Below are 27,713 nucleotides of genomic sequence, written 5' to 3'. Positions count from 1 at the left end.
TAATGGATGAAACTTAATGCTTTAACATGCTTTAAAAGGAGAGAGCAGAGTGATGGCAGCTAACATCAAATATGGGATTCAATGGAACTGGATTTGCATCTGACTGACTGGTGGTAATAAAGGGGTTGTGGGTCAGGATTAGAGGTCAGGACGTTATCCGATTATTGGTTTATGATTCATTTCATTTCTCTCCACCTGATCACAGATCAATATGGAGAATACATATGAATCTTCACTGCTCCATGGTTTAGTTCACCATCAGACCCTCTTCTGAAATCACAGAAACGCCTGTCATCTACATCACAGGAACTTTGATCGGGGATGCTTGGTGACATACTCAGACTGGCGTGTGTGTGTGTGTGTGTGTGTGTGTTTGTGCAGAATCTGATTACCACCTACAGATTGATGACAGTTCAGTTCTACAGTCAATCAGGACTGGTTGGCTTAACCTACAGTAGCTTAACATAACTTGTATATAACATACATTGTTGATATATAAAAGGACTAAATCAAAACACACGTCCATTATGAGAACATGCTAATGCTTACTAAATAGGAACAGAAAGAGAAACAGAAAAACATATACTGCAGTTTTATAAAAACAAACTCAGGGACCAAACAGCAACAGCACCAGTTCAGGCAGCAGCTGCCTCTCCTCTCCTCCATCTGTAGATCTAACAGAAGACGGAGTAGACTGTGTAGAGAGGGGCGGGCAGGCCTCATGGAGGGGGTTCTGGGTAAAGGGCGTCTGTAGAGGAGCTACAGAGCTACAGTACGTTGGGAAGGCCGGACGGACCAGAGTTCTGAGGATCAGATGGGGTGGTGCTGTCTGGGTCAGGCACCCGGTGGAGAGACATACTCTCTGTCTGTCTCCTCTCTAGTCCCCCTTGGTCAGCAGGTCTTCTATGTAGGCATCCAGCTCATCGTCTGTGTTTATGTCAATGTCCTACAGAAGGGAAGGAGAGACATTAGTATTCAGTGTGTGTGTGTTATCGCGTATCTTTTCTGTAGCAAAGCTTCGATGTTGGTGTGTGTTTGTGTCTTACCTCCTGTACTTTCTGCAGCAGTTGTACAATGTTTGTTCGTAGTTTCTGTAGCTTTTCGTCTGCCTCCCTGAGTTTGGTCTCAGCGCTGCTACTCTTTTCCTCCACAGCTTTGGCTCTGGCATCAGCTCTGCTCTGGTACGAGTTACACAAAGACTGGAGACCCAGCTCATACTGCTGGAAATACTCTTTCTGCAGAAACACATGCACACAGGTCACACAGGTCAGATACATACACAGACATTGCTCTGGTATGAATTACATGATATGACTGTCTACAATGACTGCAGCAGGCTAGACTCCAGGGTAGGTCTCGAGAAGACATGGGTTAGAGGTCAGGAGTTAAAGGTCAGTCTCACCATAGGGAAGGCCACTAGCTCCTCTGCAGTCATGCTGTTGACATCTTCCTTCGGGATCCGGAAATCAGGAGGGAAGAAATAACGCAGCACTGTCCTGAAGAGATCACACACCAACAATTATAGCTATGACATCCCCTTTGGAAAAAGGGAATTAGAGGCCAAAATCCAACAGTTATGACTCAATGACAGAGCATCGGGTGATCATGGTTACCTCATCATGGTGACCAGGTTGTCAGTCACCTCTCGACTGGTTCCTGGTTGGGTGGTGTCAGGTTCCATGGGGGGGGGGCCTTTCTCAGTCCCCTCCCCTTGCTGTGTGTCAGGGGTCTGGGAGAGGGGAGAGGGCGGTCGCATCAACCTCACCTCCTCACTGCCTTTGAATACCCTAATAACAACAACAACACATTATATACCAACAACAACCTCACCTCCTCACTGCCTTTGAATACCCTAATAACAACAACAATACATTACATACTAACAACAACCTCCTCACTGCCTTTGAATACCCTAATAACAACAACAATACATTATATACCAACAACAACCTCCTCACTGCCTTTGAATACCCTAATAACAACAACAATACATTACATACTAACAACAACCTCCTCACTGCCTTTGAATACCCTAATAACAACAACAATACATTACATACTAACAACAACCTCCTCACTGCCTTTGAATACCCTAATAACAACAACAATACATTACATACTAACAACAACCTCTATATATCAATGATGTCGCTCTTGCTGTTGGTGATTCTCTGATCCACCTCTACGCAGACGACACCATGCTGTATACTTCTGGCCCTTTGGACACTGTGTTAACTAACCTCCAGACAAGCTTCAATGCCATACAACTCTCCTTCCGTGGCCTCCAACTGCTCTTAAATATAAGTTAAACTAAATGCATGCTCTTCAACCGATCGCTGCCCACACCTGCCCGCCCGCCCATTATCACTACTCTGGACGGTTCTGATTTAGAATATGTGGACAACTTCAAATACCTAGGTGTCTGGCTAGACTGTAAACCCTTCCAGACTCACATTAACCATCTCCAATCGAAAATTAAATCTAGAATCGGCTTCCTATTTCGCAATAAAGCATCCTTCACTCATGCTGCCAAACATACCCTTGTAAAACTGACTATCCTACCGATCCTTGACTTCGGCGATGTCATTTACAAAATAGCCTCCAATACTCTACTCAGCAAACTGGATGTAGTCTATCACAGTGCCATCCGTTTTGTCACCAAAGCCCCATATACTACCCACCACTGCGATCTGTATGCTCTCGTCGGCTGGCCCTCACTTCATATTCGTCAAACCCACTGGCTCCAGGTCATCTATAAGTCTTTGCTAGGTAAAGCCCCGCAGCTCACTGGTCTCCATAGCAACACCCACCAGCAGCACGCGCTCCAGCAGGTATATCTCACTGGTCACCCCCAAAGCCAATTCCTACTTTGAGCACCTTTCCTTCCAGTTCTCTGCTGCCAATGACTGGAACGAATTGCAAAAATCACTGAAGCTGGAGACTCATATCTCCCTCACCGACTTTAAGCATCAGCTGTCAGAGCAGCTCACAGATCATTGCACCTGTACAGTCGTGGCCAAAAGTTTTGAGAATGACACAAATATTAATTTTCACAAAGTTTGCTGCTTCAGTGTCTTTAGATATTTTTGTCAGATGTTACTATGGAATACTGAAGTATAATTACAAGCATTTCATAAGTGTCAAACGCTTTTATTGACAATTACATGAAGTTGATGCAAAGAGTCAATATTTGCAGTGTTGACCCTTCTTTTTCAAGACCTCTGCAATCCGCCCTGGTATGCTGTCAATTAACTTCTGGGCCACATCCTGACTGATGGCAGCCCAGTCTTGCATAATCAATGCTTGAGTTTGTCATAATTTGTGGGTTTTTGTTTGTCCACCCGTCTCTCGAGGATTGAGCACAAGTTCTCAATGGGATTAAGGTCTGGGGAGTTTCCTGGCCATGGACCCAAAATATCGATGTTTTGTTCCCTGAGCCACTTAGTTATCACTTTTGCCTTATGGCAAGGTGCTCCATCATGCTGGAAAAGGCATTGTTCATCACCAAACTGTTCCTGGATGGTTGGGAGAAGTTGCTCTCGGAGGATGTGTTGGTACCATTCTTTATTCATCATGTCTGTGTTCTTAGGCAAAACTGTGAGTGAGCCCACTCCCTTGGCTGAGAAGCAACCCCACACATGAATGGTCTCAGGATGCTTTACTGTTAGCATGACACAGGACTGATGGTAGCGTTCACCTTGTCTTCTCCGGACAAGCTTTTTTCCAGATGCCCCAAACAATCGGAAAGGGGATTCATCAGAGAAAATGACTTTACCCCAGTCCTCAGCAGTCCAATCCCTGTACCTTTTGAATATCAGTCTGTCTCTGATGTTTTTCCTGGAGAGAAGTGGCTTCTTTGCTGCCCTTCTTGACACCAGGCCATCCTCCAAAAGTCTTCATCACGCTGTGCGTGCAGATGCACTCACACCTGCCTGCTACCATTCCTGAGCAAGCTCTGTACTAGTGGTGCCCCGATCCCGCAGTTGAATCAACTTTAGGAGACGGTCCTGGCGCTTACTGGACTTTCTTGGGCTCCCTGAAGCCTTCTTCACAACAATTGAACCGCTCTCCTTGAAGTTCTTGATGATCCGATAAATGGTTGATTTAGGTGCAATCTTACTGGCAGCAATATCCTTGCCTGTGAAGCCCTTTTTGTGCAAAGCAATGATGACAGCACGTGTTTCCTTGCAGGTAACCATGGTTGACAGAGGAAGAACAATGATTCCAAGCACCGCCCTCCTTTTGAAGCTTCCAGTCTGTTATTCGAACTCAATCAGCATGACAGAGTGATCTCCAGCCTTGTCCTCGTCAACACTCACACCTGCGTTAACGAGAGAATCACTGACATGATGTCAGCTGGTCCTTTTGCCATCATACAAACTGAGGCAGCAGACTTTGTGAAAATTAATATTTGTGTCATTCTCAAAACGTTTGGCCATGACTGTACATAGCCCATCTGTAAATAGCCCCACCCAACTACCTCATCACTATATTGTTATTTATTTTTTGCTCTTCTGCACCCCAGTATCTGTACTTGCACATTCATCTTCTGCACATCTATCACTCCAGTGTTTAATTGCTAAATTGTCATTATTTCGCCACTATGGCCTATTTATTGCCTTACCTCCCTAATCTTACCTCATTTGCACACACTGTATATAGACTTTTCTATTGTGTTATTAACTGTATGTTTGTTTATTCCATGTGTAACTGTGTTGTTGTTTGTGTCACGCTTTATCTTGGCCAGGTCGCAGTTGTAAATGAGAACTTGTTCTCAACTAGTTTACCTAGTTAAATAATGGTGAAAAAATAAATAAAATAAAAACCTCCTCACTGCCTTTGAAAATCCTAAAAACAACAACAATAAATTATATACTAACAACAACCTCACCTCCTCACTGCCTTTAACCATCATAATAACACCCCAAAACTCCTGAGAACACGAAGTCATCAAATCAATACACAAATAAACATTTGGAAATGACCCAGAAACTGGCACACCACAGGCTACTGGTATAGCACATACATAAACGTAAGAGAACAGAGCACCGACACGGTGAGTTGGTGCGCCTACCATCGGTCCTTGGGGGTGGATCTGGGGACGTAGTCAAACTTCACCTTCCAGCGAACGCTCTGCTTACTGGTTTCCACAGCAACAACTTTTCCTGTGAACCATTCCTTATTCACACGCACCTCCACCAACAGACCCTTATCTACAGGAGACAACACATAGAAGTTTTATGAAGCATTGTCCTGAAACTGAATTCAGGCTTGGCTGAACTGCTTTCAATGGGGAAAGAATGCGTCCGTGATATTCTGTGAAACAGTCACTTTCCCGTGTGGACCTATTTCTAATCGGAAATCTTCTTGGCCAATCAAAACGTATGGCTGGAACTGTCATCAATAATTGAATAAATCACCTTTCTGAGCATTCTTCAGTTCATTTTCTGGGTCCTCATTCTCTGTGCTGTCTGTCACCTGAAAACACACACACAGAAAACACAATGTTCAAACTAACAGTAAGTGTGTGTAAGGAAATACCAGGGAGAGTGGTGTGTTATTGTACTGTGAGAAAAGACAGAGCAGGAGAGAAAAAAAGCAGCAGGGGAACAGCATACAACCAATTCCATTTACAGTAGTTAGAAGACAGACAGGACCCATTCTATTTAGAGTAGAGTTAGGAGACAGACAGGACCCATTCTATTTAGAGTAGAGTTAGGAGACAGACAGGACCCATTCCATTTAGAGTAGAGTTAGGAGACAGATAGGACCCATTCTATTTAGAGTAGAGTTAGGAGACAGACAGGACCCATCCTATTTAGAGTAGAGTTAGGAGACAGACAGGACCCATTCTATTTAGAGTAGAGTTAGGAGACAGACAGGACCCATTCTATTTAGAGTAGAGTTAGGAGACAGACAGGACCCATTCCATTTAGAGTAGAGTTAGGAGACAGATAGGACCCATTCTATTTAGAGTAGAGTTAGGAGACAGACAGGACCCATTCTATTTAGAGTAGAGTTAGGAGACAGACAGGACCCATCCTATTTAGAGTAGAGTTAGGAGACAGATAGGACCCATCCTATTTAGAGTAGAGTTAGGAGACAGACAGGACCCATTCTATTTAGAGTAGAGTTAGGAGACAAACAGGACCCATTCTATTAAGAGTAGAGTTAGGAGACAAACAGGACCCATTATATTATGATTAGAGTTAGGAGACAAGGATAGGACACATTCTATTAAGAGTAGAGTTAGGAGACAAACAGGACCCATTATATTATGATTAGAGTTAGGAGACAAGGATAGGACACATTCTATTAAGAGTAGAGTTAGGAGACAGATAGGACCCATTCCATTTAGTGTACAATTGCGAGAGAAGGGTATGATCCATTCTATTATGATTAGAGTTAAGAGAGGATAGGGCCGATTCCATTATGAGTAGAGAAGGCAAGTGTAGCCTCTTTCTCCGTGGCAGATGGGTACCTTGGCTCTAGGGGGGGTGGGGATGGGTTTAGCCAGGGATGGTGTTGCGGGGGGCAGCCGTGTTGCCATGATAGCGCTCCTCTTCTCAGGCGGCGGGGGTTTGGTGCTGGGTGGGGGGGTATGGACCTGCGGGGTTCGATGACATCTGGGTCAACAGTACAGTGGCCTGACTTCTGGACTGCTCCATGTGTTAGTCTATTGTTCTTCATACATCACCTCTCCTCTTTCAAAAGAACCATTGTCTGTTTCTACCTCCAAAAGAACTCTCCCCCTCTCTGTACCTAACATCATCTCTCCGTCCTGACTCGTTTTAAGGGGACATCTTTCTGCCTGTCCTCTTCCTCCAAACATCACCTTTTCCCTTTTCTCCGTTCCCTCTAAGAAATTCAGTGCTTCCCTCTGTCTGTGTGATATGTTGTATAGAAATACGCTATAGATTGACACTGTGATAGTCTGAACAGTGAAAGTGTGTGTGTGTGTGTGTGTGTGTGTGTGTGAAAGAGCGATCGAGTGAGAAAGACTGTACCTCTGTCACTTTTCCCCGTTTGAGTGGCGCTTTCTCAACAGCTTTCCCACGATTCCCCACTGCAGTTGCCATCTTGGATTTCTTGGGCTGAGGCTCCTCCTCCTCACTGTCATCCTCGCTGTCGTCCACGTCTTCCTCCTCTTTTTCCTCCTCCTCCTCCTCCTCCTCCTCTTCACTCTCCTCCTGCTCCATCACTTTCTTGCGCTGGCTGCTAGCAGATGTGGTTGCTTTGCCAGGAGACAATTTGGCTGGAGTCTGTAGAAACACCATAGATATTACTGCTACTGCTAAGGGACAATAGATATGAACAGCTATTATGTAAATATCTGCTTCAACCATTAACATATACCATTATATTTGATAAAGGACAGCTTAAAAACACAACACACTAACCCGTGAGGTACGGCTTGAAGGGGTGGGTTTGGCGGGGACTTTGGCTGGAGTTTTGGGGGCGGGCTTTGCTAGGGCGGGTGACTGCTTCGCTGCAGCTCTGGATTGGTCAACTCTGGGTGCCGGGGGAGGGGCAGCAGGCCGGGTGGTCGGTCGAGGGGAATTTGTGGGTTTGCGGTTGAGGGCTGGGGGCTGGCTGGGGGCGTTCTTGAGGAGGGCGGGGAGAGGGGGGGAGCGAGGGCGTGACACACGCTCTGACGACCTGGTTCCCTAAGAGACAGAGAAAACAGGAGACACATTATATTCAGATAATCAGGGAGACAGTGTGTGTGTGTGTGTGTGTGTGTGTGTGTGTGTGTGTGTGTGTGTGTGTGTGTGTGTGTGTGTGTGTGTGTAACCGGTAGAGCAGGGTTCCCCAACTGGCAGCCTGAAGGCCGAATTTGGTCCCCCAAGTTTTCTGAGTTAAGAATATTGTTGGACAGAACACTAAAAACACCAGAAAAATCAGCTCCAACTTATTTTAATTTGAAGTATATCCATGCATAATAGAGATACACTACATGACCAAAAGTATGTGGGCACCATTTCAAATTAGTGGATTCAGCTATTTCAGCCACACCCGTTGCTGACAGGTGTATAAAATCGAGCACACAGCCATGCAATCGCCATAGAGAAACATTGGCAGTAGAATGGCCTTACTGAAGAGCTCAGTGACATTCAACGTGGCACCGTCATACGATACTACCTTCAACAAGCAGCTGCACACAAGCCTAAGATCATCATGCACAATGCCAAACGTCGACTGGAGTGGTGTAAAGCTCGCCGCCATTGGACTCAGCAGTGGAAACATGTTCTCTGGAGTGATGAATCAAGCTTCACTATCTGGCAGTCAGACGGACTAGTATGTGTTTGGTGGATGCCAGGAGAACGCTACCTGCCCCAATGCATAGTGCCAACTGTAAAGTTTGGTGGAGGAGGACTGGTCTGGGGCTGTTTTTCATGGTTTGGCTAGGCCCCTTAGTTCCAGTGAAGGGAAATCTTAACGCCATAGCATACAATGACATTCTAGATGATTCTTTGCTTCCAACTTTGTGGCAACAGTTTGGGGAAGACCCTTTCCTGTTTCAGCATGAGATCTGCCCCGGTGCACAAAGTAAGGTCCATACAGAAAAGGTTTGTCGAGATCGGTGTGAAAGAACTTGGCTGGCATCCACACAGCCCTGACCTCAACCCCATCGAACACCTTTGGGATGAATTGGAACACCGACTGCCATGTAGTATATATGTGATCATATACAAAATGTAAGTAAGGTTTGAAATTATTATGTTTTGTGAAATATTATTTTAGTTTGGGCTTTTGGCGGTCAATTAGCAGACTACAAATGATTTCTAATTATGTTCCGGCCCCTTGACCATCAGCTCAATAAAAGAAAATCAGCCTGCGGCTGAATCTAGTTGATGATTCCTGGGGTAGAGGGTAAGTATGTCTGTATGACTGTGTGTGTGTGTTTACCTGTAGAGAGGGAGTATGTGTGTGACTGTGTGTGTGGGTACCTGGGAGGAACTCTCATTTATGGGTCTCATGCTGACGTCCAGAGGTAACTTCTTCACATCTGCTGCTGATCTGATGGTGCTGGTTTTCTGCAGAACATCTAGTTTCTCCTGCTGCTGTCTGATCTTCTCTGTCAGTTCTTTCTGTTTGTCCTCGGCCGTCTGCCTGTCCTTCTTCAGAACCCCACACGGAAGGTTCTGTTTTTGCTCCGCCGCGTCACATCTACAACACACACAAACAAGATATTGGTGATATATTTGGTGTCCCTGCAGGTGTGTGTGTGTCGGTGTGTGTGTGTGTGTGTGTGTGTGTGTGTACCTGTCCTGAGTGCTGTCAGGGTTCATCAGACACACCCAGCTGTCCGGGTAACGTTTATCCACCGCATCCATCTGGAATGGCAGAGTCCTCCACTTCAGACATTTATCTACAGATAGAGAGGGAGAGAATAACATCAGAGTCCTCCACTTCAGACATGTATCTACAGATAGAGAGAGAGAGAATAACATCAGAGTCCTCCACTTCAGACATGTATCTACAGATAGAGAGGGAGAGAATAACATCAGAGTCCTCCACTTCAGACATGTATCTACAGATAGAGAGGGAGAATAACATCAGAGTCCTCCACTTCAGACATGTATCTACAGATAGAGAGGGAGAGAATAACATCAGAGTCCTCCACTTCAGACATGTATCTACAGATAGAGAGGGAGAGAATAACATCAGAGTCCTCCACTTCAGACATGTATCTACAGATAGAGAGGGAGAGAATAACATCAGAGTCCTCCACTTCAGACATGTATCTACAGATAGAGAGAGAGAGAATAACATCAGAGTCCTCCACTTCAGACATGTATCTACAGATAGAGAGGGAGAGAATAACATCAGAGTCCTCCACTTCAGACATGTATCTACAGATAGAGAGGGAGAGAATAACATCAGAGTCCTCCACTTCAGACATGTATCTACAGATAGAGAGGGAGAGAATAACATCAGAGTCCTCCACTTCAGACATGTATCTACAGATAGAGAGGGAGAGAATAACATCAGAGTCCTCCACTTCAGACATGTATCTACAGATAGAGAGGGAGAGAATAACATCAGAGTCCTCCACTTCAGACATGTATCTACAGATAGAGAGGGAGAGAATAACATCAGAGTCCTCCACTTCAGACATGTATCTACAGATAGAGAGGGAGAGAATAACATCAGAGTCCTCCACTTCAGACATGTATCTACAGATAGAGAGGGAGAATAACATCAGAGTCCTCCACTTCAGACATGTATCTACAGATAGAGAGGGAGAATAACATCAGAGTCCTCCACTTCAGACATGTATCTACAGATAGAGAGGGAGAGAATAACATCAGAGTCCTCCACTTCAGACATGTATCTACAGATAGAGAGGGAGAGAATAACATCAGAGTCCTCCACTTCAGACATGTATCTACAGATAGAGAGGGAGAGAATAACATCAGTCCTCCACTTCAGACATGTATCTACAGATAGAGAGAGAGAGAGAATAACATCAGAGTCCTCCACTTCAGACATGTATCTACAGATAGAGAGAGAGAGAATAACATCAGAGTCCTCCACTTCAGACATGTATCTACAGATAGAGAGGGAGAATAACATCAGAGTCCTCCACTTCAGACATGTATCTACAGATAGAGAGGGAGAGAATAACATCAGAGTCCTCCACTTCAGACATGTATCTACAGATAGAGAGGGAGAGAATAACATCAGAGTCCTCCACTTCAGACATGTATCTACAGATAGAGGGAGAGAATAACATCAGAGTCCTCCACTTCAGACATGTATCTACAGATAGAGGGAGAGAATAACATCAGAGTCCTCCACTTCAGACATTTATCTACAGATAGAGAGAGAGAGAATAACATCAGAGCTCGTTTGTTTGCGTTTGTTTGTGTGTGTGTGTGTGTGTGTGTGACTCAACACGTTAAGAGTGAGCAGTGTCTCTGTGAGTGTACAACTCACCACACTGTATGGTGAGGGGTATCTCCATGGCGCGGCGTCTCTTGTACCTCTGCTCTGGCGAGGGGAGCGAGGACCAGCTGGCAGACAGGTACCCAAACTCATCCCAGAACTTCACTATGCCCTTCTGAGCTAAAAGAGGGAAAAGCAGAAACATTCCAGTCATATGGACTAGGGATGTCGCAGAAACGATACAACCGCATAACTGAGTCTTTCTATAAACTAGGGTACCAGTGAGCATTGCATGTAGTGGACATCTGTTTGGAGCTGTTACAAAGTCATGAACAATCATTTGCAATTTGTCCCCACGTTAAGAAATAGCGGGGGAACACCGACACATTCAATATAATTCATTAGTTGAATCAAAACCTATGTTTAAACCCATTCTCATACTTGGCGTCTCCACAGATTTGGAAAAAATTGTGTGACATAAAACACTACCTTTCTTTCCTTACAGTTATGATACGGTTTGTTGTTATAACATATACTAAGCATTTAACAATTGAATTACACATTGACCTTGATCCTGTGAAATTCCTGGATATTTCTGTGGGACTCTCTTTTTGTATGGAGATCTCGGAAGTGTACTGTAACCTCGTAACATTCCGTATCTCCTTATGTTACAGTGTGAAAACAGTTTTCATGGGCACACATCTCCAAAATAATGTATGCGATTGCAAAATCCAATACTTTAAAACAGAAAGAGTAACTTTAATGATTAATAAAACAAAAATCGATACGTCATTAACAGGGTTGTAAAATAATTACGCATAATAGTTGTTTGATGAACCCTTGATGTCTAGCTGTTTAGTTACGTGGGGACAATACTGAGCAACATCAGCTGATTCAGGAAAGGATTTTCTGAATGACTGTCAAGTGATGAAGAGCTTGCGTGATACTGCACGCCATTTAACAACAGCCGAAGTGCAGAGGAACTGGAGAATTGACAGAACATTTTGGTGTCTGTTACAGCAATCAAGATAATAAGCCTGCTTTGTGGACAACATTAAATCAAGATTTCTGAGGTAAGATTACGGTCCGTGTACGTTTTGATCGTTAGCTTTCCAAGTTAAAACAGAGCAAACGGGAATGTGAAAACAGCCCATTTATTTGTTTTTGCATATAAAACCAAAAAAACACAATGTTTTATTTCGATGTTCAAATGTAGGTAGGGGTTAAATGTGGAATGCCTGGTCAAGTGCACAGCCAACACTTCCTGTCCTTTCAAAGCAGGTCACCCTTCTATACATCTATTATCTATTCATTAATAGCTGCCCGTACCGTTCCACAGTGCCAATATAAGGTAAGAGTTCTCAATTTCTACATAAGACTGTGTGTATTGACTTATTAACGAACTGCTGTTACTGTAAATGGTTAGCTGACTGATATAACCTCGCTACCATGGGTAATCTTATTAAATGATGCTATACAGCCAAAACAACAGTATCTATTGCTAGACTAGAGATATGCCCTAGCTATAGTCAGTCAGTGGTTGCACATCTAACTAGCTCAAATGAAGCAAGGGTGTGAATAGTAGATATGTAAATATATCCTTTCAGTGTTTCCAGCAGGTCTCCAGCTACCCAGACCTGTCTGATCAGCCTAGTAGGGTGTCGTGGGTGTGTCCAGCTTACACCTGTGCAAATCTGTGTGTATATAGCAATGGAATGAAACACCCAACCAATGCCTCAAGTGTAGTGCTATAGGTCCAACTCACACCTGGAGGGTTGTAGGGTCCTGTCCAGACACAACCCCTAGCCCCTACCCCTAGACACTGTGGAGATCTGAGAGAATTGGACAGGTGCAAGCAATCCTGCCAAAATTCAACCAAGCCTATCAGAGGGTAAGGTTGAGCTCTCACATGTCACCACCCATCAATCCCTCTCAGATCTCCACAAGTGTCTAGACTCTGGGCAGTAGGGGCTAGGGGTTGTTTCTGACAAGGCCATTGGTATTATTGTAGCTCAGTCAGTCAGTCTGGTACTGCCAAAAATACTTAATAGCTGTCAAATACTTGCTTTCTCTGTCCTTAGGAGAATCTCAATTGCATTTCCTTGATTCATTGGATCCTCTCTCCTCGTCTCCTTATCAAAACCCATTGAATGATAAGGTCAGAGGTCCCTACCCTTTCACCTTCTTATCCAATGGGTTTTGAGAAGGAGGCAAGGAGAAAGAAAGTGAGGAATGAAGGAAATGCAATTAAGATTCTTCCCGTGTTCCCTCCATTCCTCGCCTCCCTCTCAAAGCACATTGGGGGAGAGGAGGGAAGGTTCTTCCCCTCGGGCTCCAATGCACTTTCAAGGTCAGGCAAGGAGTGGAGGAAACAAGGACAGAGGAAGCAAGAAAGTGATGTCTAGTTCACACACACTTGCTTCAAGAGTTTAAGGATAATGATTTCGTTATTGGTCAATATTATTATTGTCAGAACCCATTGTATTATATTACTATACTGCTCAAAAAAATAAAGGGAACACTTAAACAACACAATGTACCTCCAAGTCAATCACACTTCTGTGAAATCAAACTGTCTACTTAGGAAGCAACACTGATTGACAATACATTTCACATGCTGTTGTGCAAATGGAATAGACAGGTGGAAATTATAGGCAATTAGCTAGACACCCCCAATAAAGGAGTGGTTCTGCAAGTGGTGACCACAGACCACTTCTCAGTTCCTATGCTTCCTGGCTGATGTTTTGGTCACTTTTGAATGCTGGCGGTGCTTTCACTCTAGTGGTAGCATGAGACGGAGTCTACAACCCACACAAGTGGCTCAGGTAGTGCAGCTCATCCAGGATGGCACATCAATGTGAGCTGTGGCAAGAAGGTTTGCTGTGTCTGTCAGCGTAGTGTCCAGAGCATGGAGGCGCTACCAGGAGACAGGCCAGTACATCAGGAGACGTGGAGGAGGCCATAGGATGGCAACAACCCAGCAGCAGGACCGCTACCTCCGCCTTTGTGCAAGGAGGAGCAGGAGGAGCACTGCCAGAGCCCTGCAAAATGACCTCCAGCAGGCGACAAATGTGCATGTGTCTGCTCAAACGGTCAGAAACAGACTCCATGAGGGTGGTATGAGGGCCCGACATCCACAGGTGGGTGTTGTGCTTACAGCCCAACACCATGCAGGACGTTTGGCATTTGCCAGAGAACACCAAGATTGGCAAATTCGCCACTGGTGCCCTGTGCTCTTCACAGATGAAAGCAGGTTCACACTGAGCACATGTGACAGACGTGACAGAGTCTGGAGACGCCGTGGAGAACGTTCTGCTGCCTGCAACATCCTCCAGCATGACCGGTTTGGCGGTGGGTCAGTCATGGTGTGGGGTGGCATTTCTTTGGGGGCCGCACAGCCCTCCATGTGCTCGCCAGAGGTAGCCTGACTGCCATTAGGTACCGAGATGAGATCCTCAGACCCCTTGTGAGACCATATGCTGGTGCGGTTGGCCCTGGGTTCCTCCTAATGCAAGACAATGCTAGACCTCATGTGGCTGGAGTGTGTCAGCAGTTCCTGCAAGAGGAAGGCATTGATGTTATGGACTGGCCCGCCCGTTCCCCAGACCTGAATCCAATTGAGCACATCTGGGACATCATGTCTCGCTCCATCCATCAACGCCACATTGCACCACAGACTGTCCAGGAGTTGGCGGATGCTTTAGTCCAGGTCTGGGAGGAGATCCCTCAGGAGACCATCCGCCACCTCATCAGGAGCATGTCCAGGCGTTGTAGGGAGGTCATGCAGGCACGTGGAGGCCACACACACTACTGAGCCTCATTTTGACTTGTTTTAAGGACATTACATCAAAGTTGGATCAGCCTGTAGTGTGGTTTTCCACTTTAATTTTGAGTGTGACTCCAAATCCAGACCTCCATGGGTTGATAAATTGGATTTCCATTGATTATTTTTGTGTGATTTTGTTGTCAGCACATTCAACTATGTAAAGAAAAAAGTATTTAATAAGATTATTTCATTCATTCAGATCTAGGATGTGTTATTTTAGTGTTCCCTTTATTTTTTTGAGCAGTGTATAGTACATTTTTATTTAACCATTTTGAAATTTTGACCCAGATGTCACACATTGGCGCCTTAATTTATAGAATGACCCAACTACGCTCATGAACAGTAGTGTCTCTTACTAGAGCTATTCACCTGATTAAATAGTTACATTGTTTTTCCACGCTTCTGTTTTTCTACGATCTGCTTATTTAGCCTACCAAACAATCTGCCTGCATTCTCCACTGTCCCTCTAATGTTGCATCCTAGACATAGGGAGAGGGGCATGGTATGCTACTTAAGTAGGGGTGAACTGTTTTGACTGTACTCATTTATGAACACTTTGAAAACACTATCAAGCAGTTAACTTACAATGTCAGTTGTATACTATTGAAAAGCAGAGAATGTCAACGTTCTAATGCTAGAATTACTGTAATGTATTGTTACCCTGAAGCCTAATTCATCTCTGATTAACCACTATTATGGTTATGTACAGTGCCTTCAGAAAGTATTCACAGTCAGCAAACTTTTCCCACATGTTGTTGTGTTACAGCCTGAATTTAAACTGTATTACATTTACATTTTTTCCCCACTGGCCTACACACAATACCCCATAATGTCAAAGCGGAATTATTTTAATTTTTTACAAATTAATAAAAAATGAAAAGACTTCAAGCCCTTTGTTAAGGCAAGCCTAAATAAGTTCAGGAGTACAAATGTGCTTAACAAGTCACAGAAGTTGCATGGACTCACTGTGTTCAACATGATTTTTGAATGACTACCTCATCTCTGTGCCCCACACATACAGATAATTGTAAGGGCCCTCAGTCAAGCAGTGAATTTCAAACACAGATTTAACCACAAAGACCAAGGAGGTTTTCCAATGCCTCGCAAAGTAGGGCACCTATTGGTAGATGTGTAAAAAAACACAAAGAAAACAGACATTGAATATCCCTTTGAGCATGGTGAAGTTATTAATTACACTTTGAATGGTGTATCAATACACCCAATTACTACAAAGATATAAGTGTCCTTCCTAACTGTTGCCGGAGATGAGGCCATGAGGCCAATTCAATGGTGACTTAAAACAGCTACAGAGACGAAAGGCTGTGATAGGAGAAAACTGAGGATGGATCAACAACATTGTAGTTACTCAACAATACTAACCTAAATTTTACAGTGAAAAGAAGGAAGCCTGTACAGAATAAAATATTCTAAAACATGCATACTGTTTGCAACAAGGTATTAAAGTAATACTGCAAAAAATGTGGCAAAGCAATTCACTTTTTGTTCTGAATACAAGACAACATTGAATCTTCCTGAGTGTCCTCATTACAGTTGGCTTAAATTGGCTTGAAAAACTATGGCAAGACTTGAAAATGGCTGTCTAGCAATGTTCAACAACCAACTTGACAAAGCTGGAATCATTTTTAAAGAATAATGTGCAAATATTGAACAATCCAGGTGTGCAAAGCTCTTAAGAGACTTACCCAGAAAGATACAGTTGTAATCGCTGCTAAAGGTGATTCTAACATACATTGACTCAGGTGTGTGAATACTTATGTAAATTAGATTTCTGTATTTCATTTTCAATACATTTGCAAAAATTTCTAAAAACATGTTTTCACTTTGTCATTATGGGGTATTGTGTGTAGACAGGTGAGATAATTTTTTTTTTTAAATCAATTTTGAATTCAGGCTGTAACACAACAAAAAGGGGAATAAGTTAAGAAGTGTGAATACTTTCTGAAGGCACCATGTACGTTAAGTGTGTTACCTATGTTGCTGTCCTTCCAGTACTGGGCTAGGTGTTCTCCCATGGCTCTCAGAAGGTGTCTGTATTCTTTAGCGTCCGCAAAGTCCTGCTTGTTGTGAGTGGGCTCCAGAACCAGGTATGGGACATCTACTACCCCCACAACACCCCCACAGGCCCTGCACACACACACACACACACACACACACACACACACACACACACACACACACACTTCATTAGAAAGCATTTCTGGTCATCACACTGGTCACAGACGATAGTCAATAAGAAAGGAGTGTGTGTTACTCACATTCCTCCCTCCAGCTGAGGTCCAGTCTTCTCATACATCTTGATGAGGCGAGAGCAGTTATACACAAACATCCCGTCCAGGTCTCTCTGCTCAATGTTCACCCCAAAGATAAAACTCAGCTCCTTTGGGTCCTTCAACGCTCTGGGGGAGGGAGAGAGAGAAGTGTTAAAGTTGTATAGTTTGCCTTAACTTTAGTTTGTTTATAAAGTTTGTTTGTCAAGTATTTTGACTGACTTCTGTTTGGACTCCTGAATCTTCTTCTTCACTTCTGCCTCCCGGCGAAGCATCATGGCACCCTCCTGAGCCTTACGCAATATGACCTGGAGGAGACAGAGACAGAGAGAGGGTGATTTGAATAAGGGAGGAGAGGAGTCAGACTATCGGGTCAAGATATTGTTCATCTTGCAGATTGGTGTGCGTATGTTGGTTCTTACCCGTGATTCTCTAGACATGTCGTCTCCCAGTTTGGTCTCCAGAGACAGACTTTTGCTCTCCGCCTCCCGAGCCTTCTCTTCAGCTGGAAAACACACACACACACACACACACACACACACACACACACACACACACACACACACACACACACACAGTCAGTGGGGGTAGTAGGTTCTAAAGGCAGACCTGGTTCTCTGTGTGTGTGTGTACCTTGCCTATCTTGGCCAGGTGATCTGTGTGTGTATGTGTGTGTGCGCACATGCGTGGATATGGGAAACTCACCTAATTTAGCGAGGTGATCAGCCTTTTTTACTTCCTGCTCAGCGCGGGTTTTGAATCGAGTCGATGTGTATTTATATACCCTGAGACAGAAAGACCCACACTTAGCTGAATAGACAAACAGGATTTAGAGATTCCTGCCTAGAGAGATCTCGCTCTCTCTCAAAAGTATGTGGACACCTGCTCGTCGAACATCTCATTCCAAAATCAAGGGCATGAACACTAGATGGTGGAACATTGTTGCGGGGAATTGCTTCCATTCAGCCACAAGAGCATTAGTGAGGTCGGGCACTAATGTTAGATGATTAGGCCTGGCTCGCAGTTGGTGTCCAAAATTAATCCCAAAGGTGTTCGATGGGGTTGATTTAGGGCTCTGTGCAGGCCAGTCAAGTTCTGCCATACCGATCGAAGTGCCTTCCCCAAACTGTTGCCACAAAGTTGGAAGCACAGAAACGTCTAGAATGTCATTGTATGCTGTAGCGTTAAGATTTCCCTTCACTAGAAGTAAGGGGTCTAGCATGTACCATGAAAAACATCCCCAAACCATTATTCCTCCGCCACCAAACTTTACAGTTGGCACTATGCATTTCGGGTAAGTAGCGTTCTTCTGGCATACCCAAACCCAGATCTGTCCGTCAGACTGCCAGATAGTGAAGCGTGATTCATCACTCCAGAGAACATGTTTCCACTGCTCCAGAGTCCAATGGTGGCGAGCTTTACACCACTCCAGCTGATGATTGCGCATGGTCATCTTAGGCTTTTGTGTGGCTGCTCGGGAATAAAAACACATTTTATTAAGTTCTCAACGAACAGTTCTTGTGCTGACGTTCCTTCCAGAGGCAGTTTGGAACTTGGTAGAGTGTTGCAACCGAGGAAGACGGTTGTCCTCGATTAGTTGAGGTCAGGGGTTTGTGGAGGCCAGGTTATCTGATGCAGCACTCCATCACTCTCCTTCTTGGTCAAATAGCCCTTACACAGCCTGGAGGTGTGTTGGGTCATTGTCCTGTTGAAAAACAAATGATAGACCCACTAAGTCCAAACCAGATGGTGTATCGCTGCAGAATGCTGGTTAAATGTGCCTTGAATTCTAAATAAATCACAGTGTCATCAGCAAAGCACCCCCACACCATCACACCTCCTCCTCCATGCTTTACGGTGGGAAATACACATGCGGAGATCATCCGTTCACCCACACCGCGTCTCACAAAGACATGGCGGTTGGAACCAAAAATCTCCAATTTCGACTCCAGACCAAATTACAAATTTCCACTGGTCTATTGTCCATTGCTCATGTTTCTTGGCCCAAGCAAGTCTCTTCTTCTTACTGGTGTCCTTTAGTTGTGGTTTCTTTGCAGCAATTCACCCCACGAAGGCCTGATTCACACAGTCTCCTCTGAACAGTTGATTTTGAGAACTCTGTGCAGCATTTATTTGGGCTGCAATTTCTGAGACTGGTAACTCCAATGAACTTATCCTCTACAGCAGAGGTAACTCTGGGTCTTCAATTCCTGTGGCGGTCCTCATGACAACCAGTTTCATCATAGCGCTTGATGGTTTTTGCGACTGCACTTGAAGAAAAGTTCTTGAAATTTTCCGTATTGACTGACCTTCATGTCTTGAAGTAATAACGGACTGTCGTTTCTCTTTGCTTATTTGAGCTGTTCTTGCCATAATATGGACTTGGTCTTTTACCAAATCTTCTGTATACCACCCCTACCTTCTCACAACACAACTGATTGGCTCAAACGCATTAAGGAAAGAAATTCCACAAATTAACTTTTAACAAGGCACACCTGTTAATTGAAATGCATTCCAGGTGACTACCTCATGAAGCTGGTTGGGAGAATGCCAAAAGTGTGCAAAGCTGTCATCAAGACAAAGGGTGGCTACTTTGAAGAATCTAAAATATATTTTGATTTGTTAAACACTTTTTTGGTTACTACATGATTCCATATGTGTTATTTCATAGTATTGATGTCTACACTATTATTCTACATTGTAGAAAATAGTAAAAATAAAGAAAAACCCTTGAATGAGTAGGTGTGTCCAAACTTTTGACTGGTACTGTATGTATATACATATACAGTTGAAGTCGGAAGTTTACATACACTTAGGTTGGAGTCATTAAAACTCGTTTTTCAACCACTTCACAAATTTCTTGTTAACAAACTATAGTTTTGGCAAGTCGGTTAGGACATCTACTTTGTGCATGACACAAGTAATTTTTCCAACAATTGTTTACAGACAGATTATTTCACTTATAATTCACTGTATCACAATTCCAGTGGGTCAGAAGTTTACATACACTAAGTTGACTATGCCTTTAGACAGCTTGGAAAATTCCAGAAAATTATGTCATGGCTTTAGAAGCTTCTGATAGGCTAATTTACATAATTTACATAATTTGAGTCAATTGGAGGTGTACCTGTGGATGTATTTCAAGGCCTACCTTCACACTCAGTGCCTCTTTGCTTGACATTATGGAAAAATCAAAAGAAATAAGCCAAGACTTCAGAAAAAGTATTGTAGACCTCCACAAGTCTAGTTCATCCTTGGGAGCAATTTCCAAATGCCTGAAGGTACCACGTTCATCTGTACAAACAATAGTACAAAAAGATCGTACTTTTTGGAGAAGGCTTGCAAGCCGAAGAACACCATCCCAACCTTGAAGCACGGGGGTGGCAGCATCATGTTGTGGGGGTGCTTTGCTGCAGGAGGGACTGGTGCACTTCACAAAATAGATGGCATCATGGGGAAGGAAAATTATGTGGATATATTGAAGCAACATCTCAAGACATCAGTCAGGAAGTTAAAGCTAGGTCGCAAATCAGTCTTCCAAATGGACAATGACCACAAACATACTTCCAAAGTTGTGGCAAAATGGCTTAAGGACAACAAAGTCAAGGTATTGGAGTGGCCATCACAAAGCCCTGACCAATTTGTGGGCAGAACTGAAAAAGTGTGTGAGCAAGGAGGCCTACAAACCTGACTCAGTTACACCAGCTCTGTCGGGAGGAATGGGCCAAAATTCACCCAACTTATTGTGGGAAGCTTGTGGAAGGCTATCCGAAACGTTTGGCCCAAGTTAAACAATTTAATGGCAATGCTACCAAATACTAATTGAGTGTATGCAAACTTCTGACCCACTGGGAATGTGATGAGAGAAATAAAAGCTGAAATAAATCACTCTCTCTACTATTATTCTGACATTTCACATTCTTAAAATAAAGTGGTGATCCTAACTGACCTAAGACAGGACATTTTTTTACCAGAGTTAAATGTCAGGAATTGTGAAAAACTAAGTTTAAATGTATTTGGCTAAGGTGTATGTAAACTTCCAACTTCAACTGTATATATATTAACCTGGGTTTGTAGAGGCAGCAGGACAGTCTCTTGGTCCTAACTTTGTGTCCCTGTATGAAGATCCTCATCCTGGGGTCGATGTAGAGGACAGCGGCATACGCTCGGAACGACCGACGCTCTGGCTTCCTGTATGAGAGAAGTGATGCAATCAACATAAACACAAAGTCCTAGGTAGTCTTCCGGTGATGTGACACAGAAAAAGCCTTAAATATTTTTCTTTGAAACATACTTCCACGCACACACTAGAGGTCTTCAGGGATCCACCTGTATCCCAATACCCAATCCAGGACCCGAGTGGTCTGGTGTTGTAGCTTGCTGTTGTTGTTGGCCAATCATAAATCATCAAAGCAGCAATAGGCTACAGTCATAGAGCCCCAGTGTGAGGCAAAAATTAGGAGATATCTAATCAATGGAATTAAAATGACGGAATTAAAAGTTAAAGGAGAAGAACAGGCTACAACGACCAAGAGCCAACAGGTAGGTTGCTCCTTAATATTCTGAATGGAGTTGTTGTTATTTGTAACTGTAGGATGAGAAAGTGCATGCACTGCAGCCTCAATTAACTTATCGAACTAATGTTAGCTAGCTTGACTAGCTTCTCCCGGTTTGATGCAATCAAGACAGGTGCTACGTAATGATATTTGATGATAAATAACCTAGCTATGGCAGCAAATAGTCTACTATAGTACGAGTCGGCTTGGTTGGTTGCCGTCTCTCATCTCTCCTTCCCTCCTCCCCGTTTCACAGTACGGCCCCTCCACCGCCTGCTAGAGCGGCATCTTGACCGCTCTCTCCCTTCTCTCGCGCTTTATCAGTTCCGGTTAATAAAGTAGCTTAAAAAAATGACTTTTCTGCTGATTCCCTCACTCGGATCGGATCTAACCAGGTCTATACTGAACGGGTATAGTTATCCTCGGGCTCGTTCATAACAGGTCTCTATTTTAAAAATGTTTTTATGCATATCGTGTCCGGGTGGGAAAGCCCCAGGTCCATTTCGGAACGAGTCCAACTTTTTGGACCTGTGAAGACCTCTAGCACACACCATACTTACACTCCCTCTGAGGGGGTTCCAGCCATCAGGATATCCTGGTGGTCTGTCTCCACATCCAGCTCTGGCTCTCTGGTGTCCATCAACTTCAGGTTATAGATGATCACCAGAGTACCTACAGACACACGGTTAGGATTATAGATTATCAACTACACATACACGCTGACACACACACGCCAACTCAGACACCCACATACAGCCACACGTCTCACCGCTGCTGCCCTCTATCTTGTTGAACTGTTCCATCAGCTGCTGTTCGTTTTTAAAAGGAGAGTATTTGTAGATGAGCTCCGTCTCTATGGCGAACTTCTCAGGGTCGCCTGTGATTGGCTGTCTGGTCAGCAGTTCCCAGGTGGGCAGGGGTACAATCACCTGACGGGGAGACAGATAGACAACCTTAAGATACACAGAGACACACTTCCCAAGAGGTGATGTTATGATGATGCAGAGTGTCGTTTCAAATAGCTGGACATAGTAAATCCTCTTTCAGAAAGTCGAAGGCTAACATGATTCACAAAATAAATATACTATTTTTTAAGACACTTGATGTGTGACATCACTGGATGGGAGAGTGCCTGCTGCAGCTGACCCCTCACCTCGTCAAGCCCCTCCTCTTCATGGAATGTTCTAGACAGGAACAGGCAGGACAGTGTGTTGTCCTTCTTGGTAAACAGAATAAAGTCTTTCCCAATACGCATGGAACCCCTAGAGAAAAACACACACAAATGATTTGGCTCACTTGGTGAGAGCTTGGTGCTTGCAACCCCAAGGTTGCAGGTTCAATTACAGCGGGCATCACATAAAAACACTATAAATGTATGTACAGTAGGTTTCTTTGAATGAAAGTGTCTGCAAAAGAGCATTTTTTGATTGTAAGGGAAGATTAAAGAGTTTCCTACGATTTGAGTCCATTCCCATACTGGCCAATGTGAGTGGAATCTGGTGTACGCTTACTGGACTTCCCAAATTGGATCACATGGGTCGCCTCGTCTGAGAGAGAGATACGAGGGAAATATAACCGTCATATATGGTTGACTGTTGCTTACTATGGTATTTATCATAGCTATATGGATCAACTCGATTACTGTACATGTCTACTCAAGTCATTATATTTTGAGTGGAACTCACTGGGGTCCATTCCTGTGCCGTCGTCTAAGAAACATAGCATGTAGCCTCCACGCAAGTCTTGTTTCTTCTCTGTTGGCCACGAGGGGAAGCGAGTTTAGACACAGGTTAGAATAGGAGGTGGATGACATCGAAAGCCACACACAGTTTAGATACAATAGGGGGAGAGAGAGCCTAACACAGAACTAGTCCTGACATAATGGCTTTTTCATAGCAGAAACTATACTTTCTAAAATCAGAACTAGTCAAAGTCTGGGTGTAGCTTATAATTAAAATCCGTAGTCAGGTAATCATTGGCACTCCAGGTATTCTAGATTGTTGATAGGCAGTGTGTGGTATGTATAGTATTGTCAGAGGGGTTATAGGTGAGGAATGTAATGTTTCCGTATATAAACACTGAACAAAAATTATAAAGGCAACATGCAACAATTTCCAAGATTTTACTGAGTTACATTTCATATGATGAAACAAGTCAATTTAAATAAATTCATTAGGCCCTAATCTATGGATTTCCCATGACTGGGAATTACAGATATGCATCTGTTAGTAACAGATACTGTACCTTAAAAGAAACGGGCCTCAGGATCTCGTTACGGTGTTTCTGTGCATTCAAATTGCCATCGATAAAATGCAATTGTGTTTGTTGTCCGTAGCTTATGTCTGCTTATACCATAACCCCACCGCCACTATGGGGCAGTCTGTTCACAACGTTGACATCAGCAAACCACTCGCCCACACAACGCCATACATGGGGTTTGCGGTTTAAAGGCTGGTTGGACATACTGCCAAATTTTCTAAAATGAAGTTGGAGGCGGCTTATGGTAGAGAAATTAACATTCAATTCTCTGGCAACAGCTCTGGTGAAGATTCCTGCAATCAGCATGTTAATTGCACGCTCCCTCAAAACTGTAGACATCTGTGGCATTGTGTTGCGTGCCAAAACTGCACATTTTAGAGTGGCCTTTTATTGTACCCAGCACAAGGTGCACCTGTGTAATGATCATGCTGTTTAATCGGCATCTTGATATGCCACACCTGTCAGGTGGATGGATTATCTTGGCAAAGGAGAAATGCTCACTAACAGGAATGTAAACAAATGTGTGCACAAAATTTGAGAGAAACAAGCTTTTTGTGCATATGGAACATTTCTGGGATCTTTTATTTCAGCTCATGAAACATGGGACCTTTACATGTTGCGCTTTTATTTTTGTTCAGTGTATGTAGATTTTTGTCTATGTACCTGTGTATGAGAACCAATATATTTGTGTGTATGCATGTGTGTACCTGTGTAGATGTCAATCCGGGTGGCATTGGCATCCCTGTAGTAGATGATTGGCAGGTGACAGACCAATCGGAAGACAGATAAAAACCAGTGTGGTTAGATGTGGTTCCTAGGCTTTTACCTTTTATTTCAGAATACAGTGAATAATAACACTTATACAAATCCCACAGGTTTAATCCTGGATCAGTTCACTATTGTTTCGCTGCAATTGACCCCTTGTGATTTACTAACACCTACGGATGATGTCCCACATACATACAAAGATTTTGGATGGGTAGAGATAGAAAAGCAGAGAATTGTGGATAACAACAGAGAGAAATGCATCGTTGGTACCTGGAGTTGTCCACCAGCTCAGCCAGAGCTCCAAACAGGAACTCATGGGTTGTCCTGGAAACAAATAACCAACCAATCAACCTACAGTTCTGGTCCTTAAAAAGTTCAATTTCCAAAAACGCTTGGCTGAGGTAAGGAGAGTGCATGTGAGCAAGCACAATTGCAAGTCAGTGTAAACAGTGTGTTTAACATGGGGTTTGGGCCCTGTGAGATCATTAGGCCGGGGGTTGGGTAACATCGTGAGAGTTATGGGGTGTGGCCGAATCATTGGTGAAAGTTGACGGTGGCATAATGGTTAGTGCTATCCAGGATCCTTGGAACATCCCTACCCTAAACCGTTTAAAATGTTAACTTCAATGGGGTGACGTCAGAGTTGGGACGTCCCACGGATACCGTTTATACTTTTCCGTGGATTTGGGTTTTTGTCTGAGAATCTCTACTGGAGTCTCATGTTAATGCGCTTGTGTAGCAATGGTGTTCTGATAAACCGAGTAACCTTGCTTGAGACCTGAAGACACATGCTAGCTCCCAGAAATAATGCCAAGGCTTTGACTCAGTCGGCCAACAGGGATGGACAATTCAGGTTTGAATGCAGTTTGTATCCTTCATCTTTCGGCTGTTCCGTTAATTTATTCCAGTGAAGGTATCACATCCTTTCATTTTGTTGTTTGAGAGGAATTGCCATAGGGAAGGGTAGAGTTAAGGAAGTATAACCATGGGCATAATGTATAAGAGGCTTTAGGAGGCTAACCTCATTACACCTGCTATAATCTCTATCCTCCCCAAACGTGAGAAAATAAATAAAATACACGTGGGGATATTATTGCTTGCTCTGACAACCCATGAATGTGGTTTTGATTATGTGTTGCCAGAGTTCGACAGCACATGAAGAAGTACAGTATGTGTGTGTTACGCTTCCTCAAATGAAATTCTCTCATTGCCTGCATCATCATCAAACATGAACAGTTGTTCTCTGGTGATGTCATGAGTCCTACATAGTCAGGCAGTATGATTGATAGCCATTTTATGTCAACAGGGCTTCATATGTTCAAGCCCCCAGTGACATAACTTCACGACTTGAGGGTGGAGTGTGTTGATCTACAAGTTGCAGCAGCTATTTATGTTGTGCTATTTGATGGTGTTAGTCTCTCTTTCTCAGCTCATCTTGGCCCTAGTCCAAAGTGCATCTCTCCTGTCCAGATATCACTCATACCACTGGCCTTCTGAGCCCTTAACTGTCCAACAGTAGTTGTTCATGCAGTGTTTTCAGGGAAGTAACAAAAGTTCAGACACAGTGGACAGCTGTCCTATATCAGCTGAATTCATCAATGACTTGGTTATGTAGGTACCATTAGCAACCATTTGACTTTCTCCTCTTCTGTGTTTTGATCACGAAGGTCTTTCAACCATATGATGCAGCCATATTTTGCTGTAAAAAGGCTTTTTAGCAGTTTATTTTTATGTAGTCTATTCAACCATCTTTTGTGAAATATCTGAAGGCACAATTTTAGTCACTCATGTTTTTGACAGTCAGTGTCCAAGGCATGAAATGTCCTTCTCCATAGTGTGGCCAATCTGTAGATCATTATCACTTGCCAGGCACAATGGCATTCCTCTCCTCTTTACAATGTGCACATTGAAAAAAACACTTTCATGTGATGTATTTTTTCATCCCAAAACAGAATTCCCACTGACTTGAACGCTGCCCTATGGCAATTTGTGACCTCCATGTGATGTGTAGCAGGAGTGTGATTCTGTGGAGTGTGTAGCTATGTTATGTATTTACCCCAGGCGGTACTTACGAGTTGGTGTGCAGATACTCGAAGGTGAGCTGAGCCCTGTTCAGTGTGCTGTAGTTAGAGTAGGCCATCTCCACTTGCTAAAAGCTATTTCCTGTTCTTTTCCTGGTCTTCTTTCTGACTTCCCTTCAGTCCGGTGTGGCTTTTCAAGAGCTTTATTCAAGAGCTTCATGCACCTACAGAATCACAGCAGCAGTCAGTGCCACTGGTCAACAGTATGAATGGTGTCAAAGACATTATGATGGTGCCTGGAATATAATGAGCTTTCATAAAGAGCAAAGAAGCACAAATAGCACTGAAGGAAAAGCATCTAGATATCTGAATAGAGGGAATAAGTCCTGTTGAACAGTATGAGTATTCAAACTTGAGAATAAGTCTTGTGGTGATTGACAACCTCTGGCAATACATGATTGGTTAGGAGGGTTTTTTCTAAGAGGTTAAGACATGTTTTCACTATCATCACACAGTCTATCTACACACATGCCCCCCTCTGTTTGCTCCCACTCTACAATAAACCATGAGCCAGGTAACCCTCCATTCAAACCGGCCGCCAAGATAACAGCACAAACAGGCCTCCCACGTGAGTCTTATTTGGATCATTCCAGAAGACTCATCTAGGCTAAATCTTGACGTCATTTTATTATCGAGTATTGATGATTAAAGAGACAAGGTCATTGTCAGTGATGGTGAGTTGCAATGTCCAGTAATGCTTTAAAAATGGTTAGTCTATTGACCAAGCTAGTTACTACAGTAGCTAGTAACCTATCCTGGCTGTCTCACATCCACAATCTCTGATAACGTTACCCATCCCCATGTAGCTAGCTAGTTGGGAAAACACATGTAAAGAACATATTAGCGTTTATATGTATCCAATATGCAAACCGTTTAGAGCACCCGCAGCTTCAAATTGAATTTAGGTCCGTGTAAAACATCCGTCGGTTCAGAATGAAGCGATAACTACTGATTTCCGAATAGAACCACACCGCAGGCCGCGAAAACCTCCTCGCCTTTCTCCCCTCCCTCGCGGTCCTGCGCACAGCGGAAAGGCGGGTCC

At 43.7% G+C, this 27,713-nt stretch overlaps 1 protein-coding gene across 3 annotated transcripts; it reads right to left on the bottom strand.

The window, feature by feature from the left end:
- On the bottom strand, nucleotides 1–27,713 carry LOC115200225 (ATPase MORC2A). Of its 3 annotated transcripts, XM_029763098.1 has the most exons (27): nucleotides 27,542–27,713; nucleotides 26,663–26,835; nucleotides 24,861–24,914; nucleotides 24,530–24,564; nucleotides 23,249–23,317; nucleotides 23,020–23,110; nucleotides 22,717–22,825; nucleotides 22,333–22,492; nucleotides 22,124–22,235; nucleotides 21,073–21,198; nucleotides 17,713–17,792; nucleotides 17,430–17,512; nucleotides 17,230–17,315; nucleotides 16,996–17,136; nucleotides 16,710–16,864; nucleotides 10,945–11,073; nucleotides 9,268–9,373; nucleotides 8,952–9,171; nucleotides 7,401–7,667; nucleotides 7,008–7,262; nucleotides 6,482–6,607; nucleotides 5,421–5,478; nucleotides 5,075–5,213; nucleotides 1,614–1,787; nucleotides 1,403–1,496; nucleotides 1,047–1,235; nucleotides 1–946 (listed from the first exon to the last, which is right to left on the bottom strand). In XM_029763098.1, exons 2-27 carry the CDS (start codon nucleotides 26,728–26,730, stop codon nucleotides 878–880), a joined length of 3,195 nt encoding a protein of 1,064 aa, XP_029618958.1. In that variant the 5' UTR covers nucleotides 26,731–26,835; nucleotides 27,542–27,713; the 3' UTR covers nucleotides 1–877. The 3 variants fall into 3 exon arrangements, with proteins under 3 accessions (XP_029618958.1, XP_029618960.1, XP_029618961.1); XM_029763100.1 differs by lacking the exon at nucleotides 6,482–6,607; XM_029763101.1 differs by lacking the exons at nucleotides 1–946; nucleotides 1,047–1,235; nucleotides 1,403–1,496; nucleotides 1,614–1,787 and adding an exon at nucleotides 1,871–2,092.

This window comes from Salmo trutta, chromosome 9 (genome assembly GCF_901001165.1).
Source record: "Salmo trutta chromosome 9, fSalTru1.1, whole genome shotgun sequence".
Lineage (NCBI taxonomy): Eukaryota > Metazoa > Chordata > Actinopteri > Salmoniformes > Salmonidae > Salmo > Salmo trutta.
This window is presented reverse-complemented; position numbering and strand designations above follow the sequence as displayed.

What these genes read in the sequence shown, in the direction of transcription:
- LOC115200225 (XM_029763098.1), bottom strand. Translation starts at nt 26,730, where the DNA reads ATGGCCTACTCTAACTACAGCACACTGAACAGGGCTCAGCTCACCTTC. An exon ending in AAGAGGAGGGGCTTGACGAG is followed by an intron (nt 22,493 to 22,716) that starts GTGAGGGGTCAG and finishes TCTCCCCGTCAG; the next exon opens with GTGATTGTACCCCTGCCCAC. An exon ending in ACATGTCTAGAGAATCACGG is followed by an intron (nt 17,316 to 17,429) that starts GTAAGAACCAAC and finishes TGTCTCCTCCAG; the next exon opens with GTCATATTGCGTAAGGCTCA.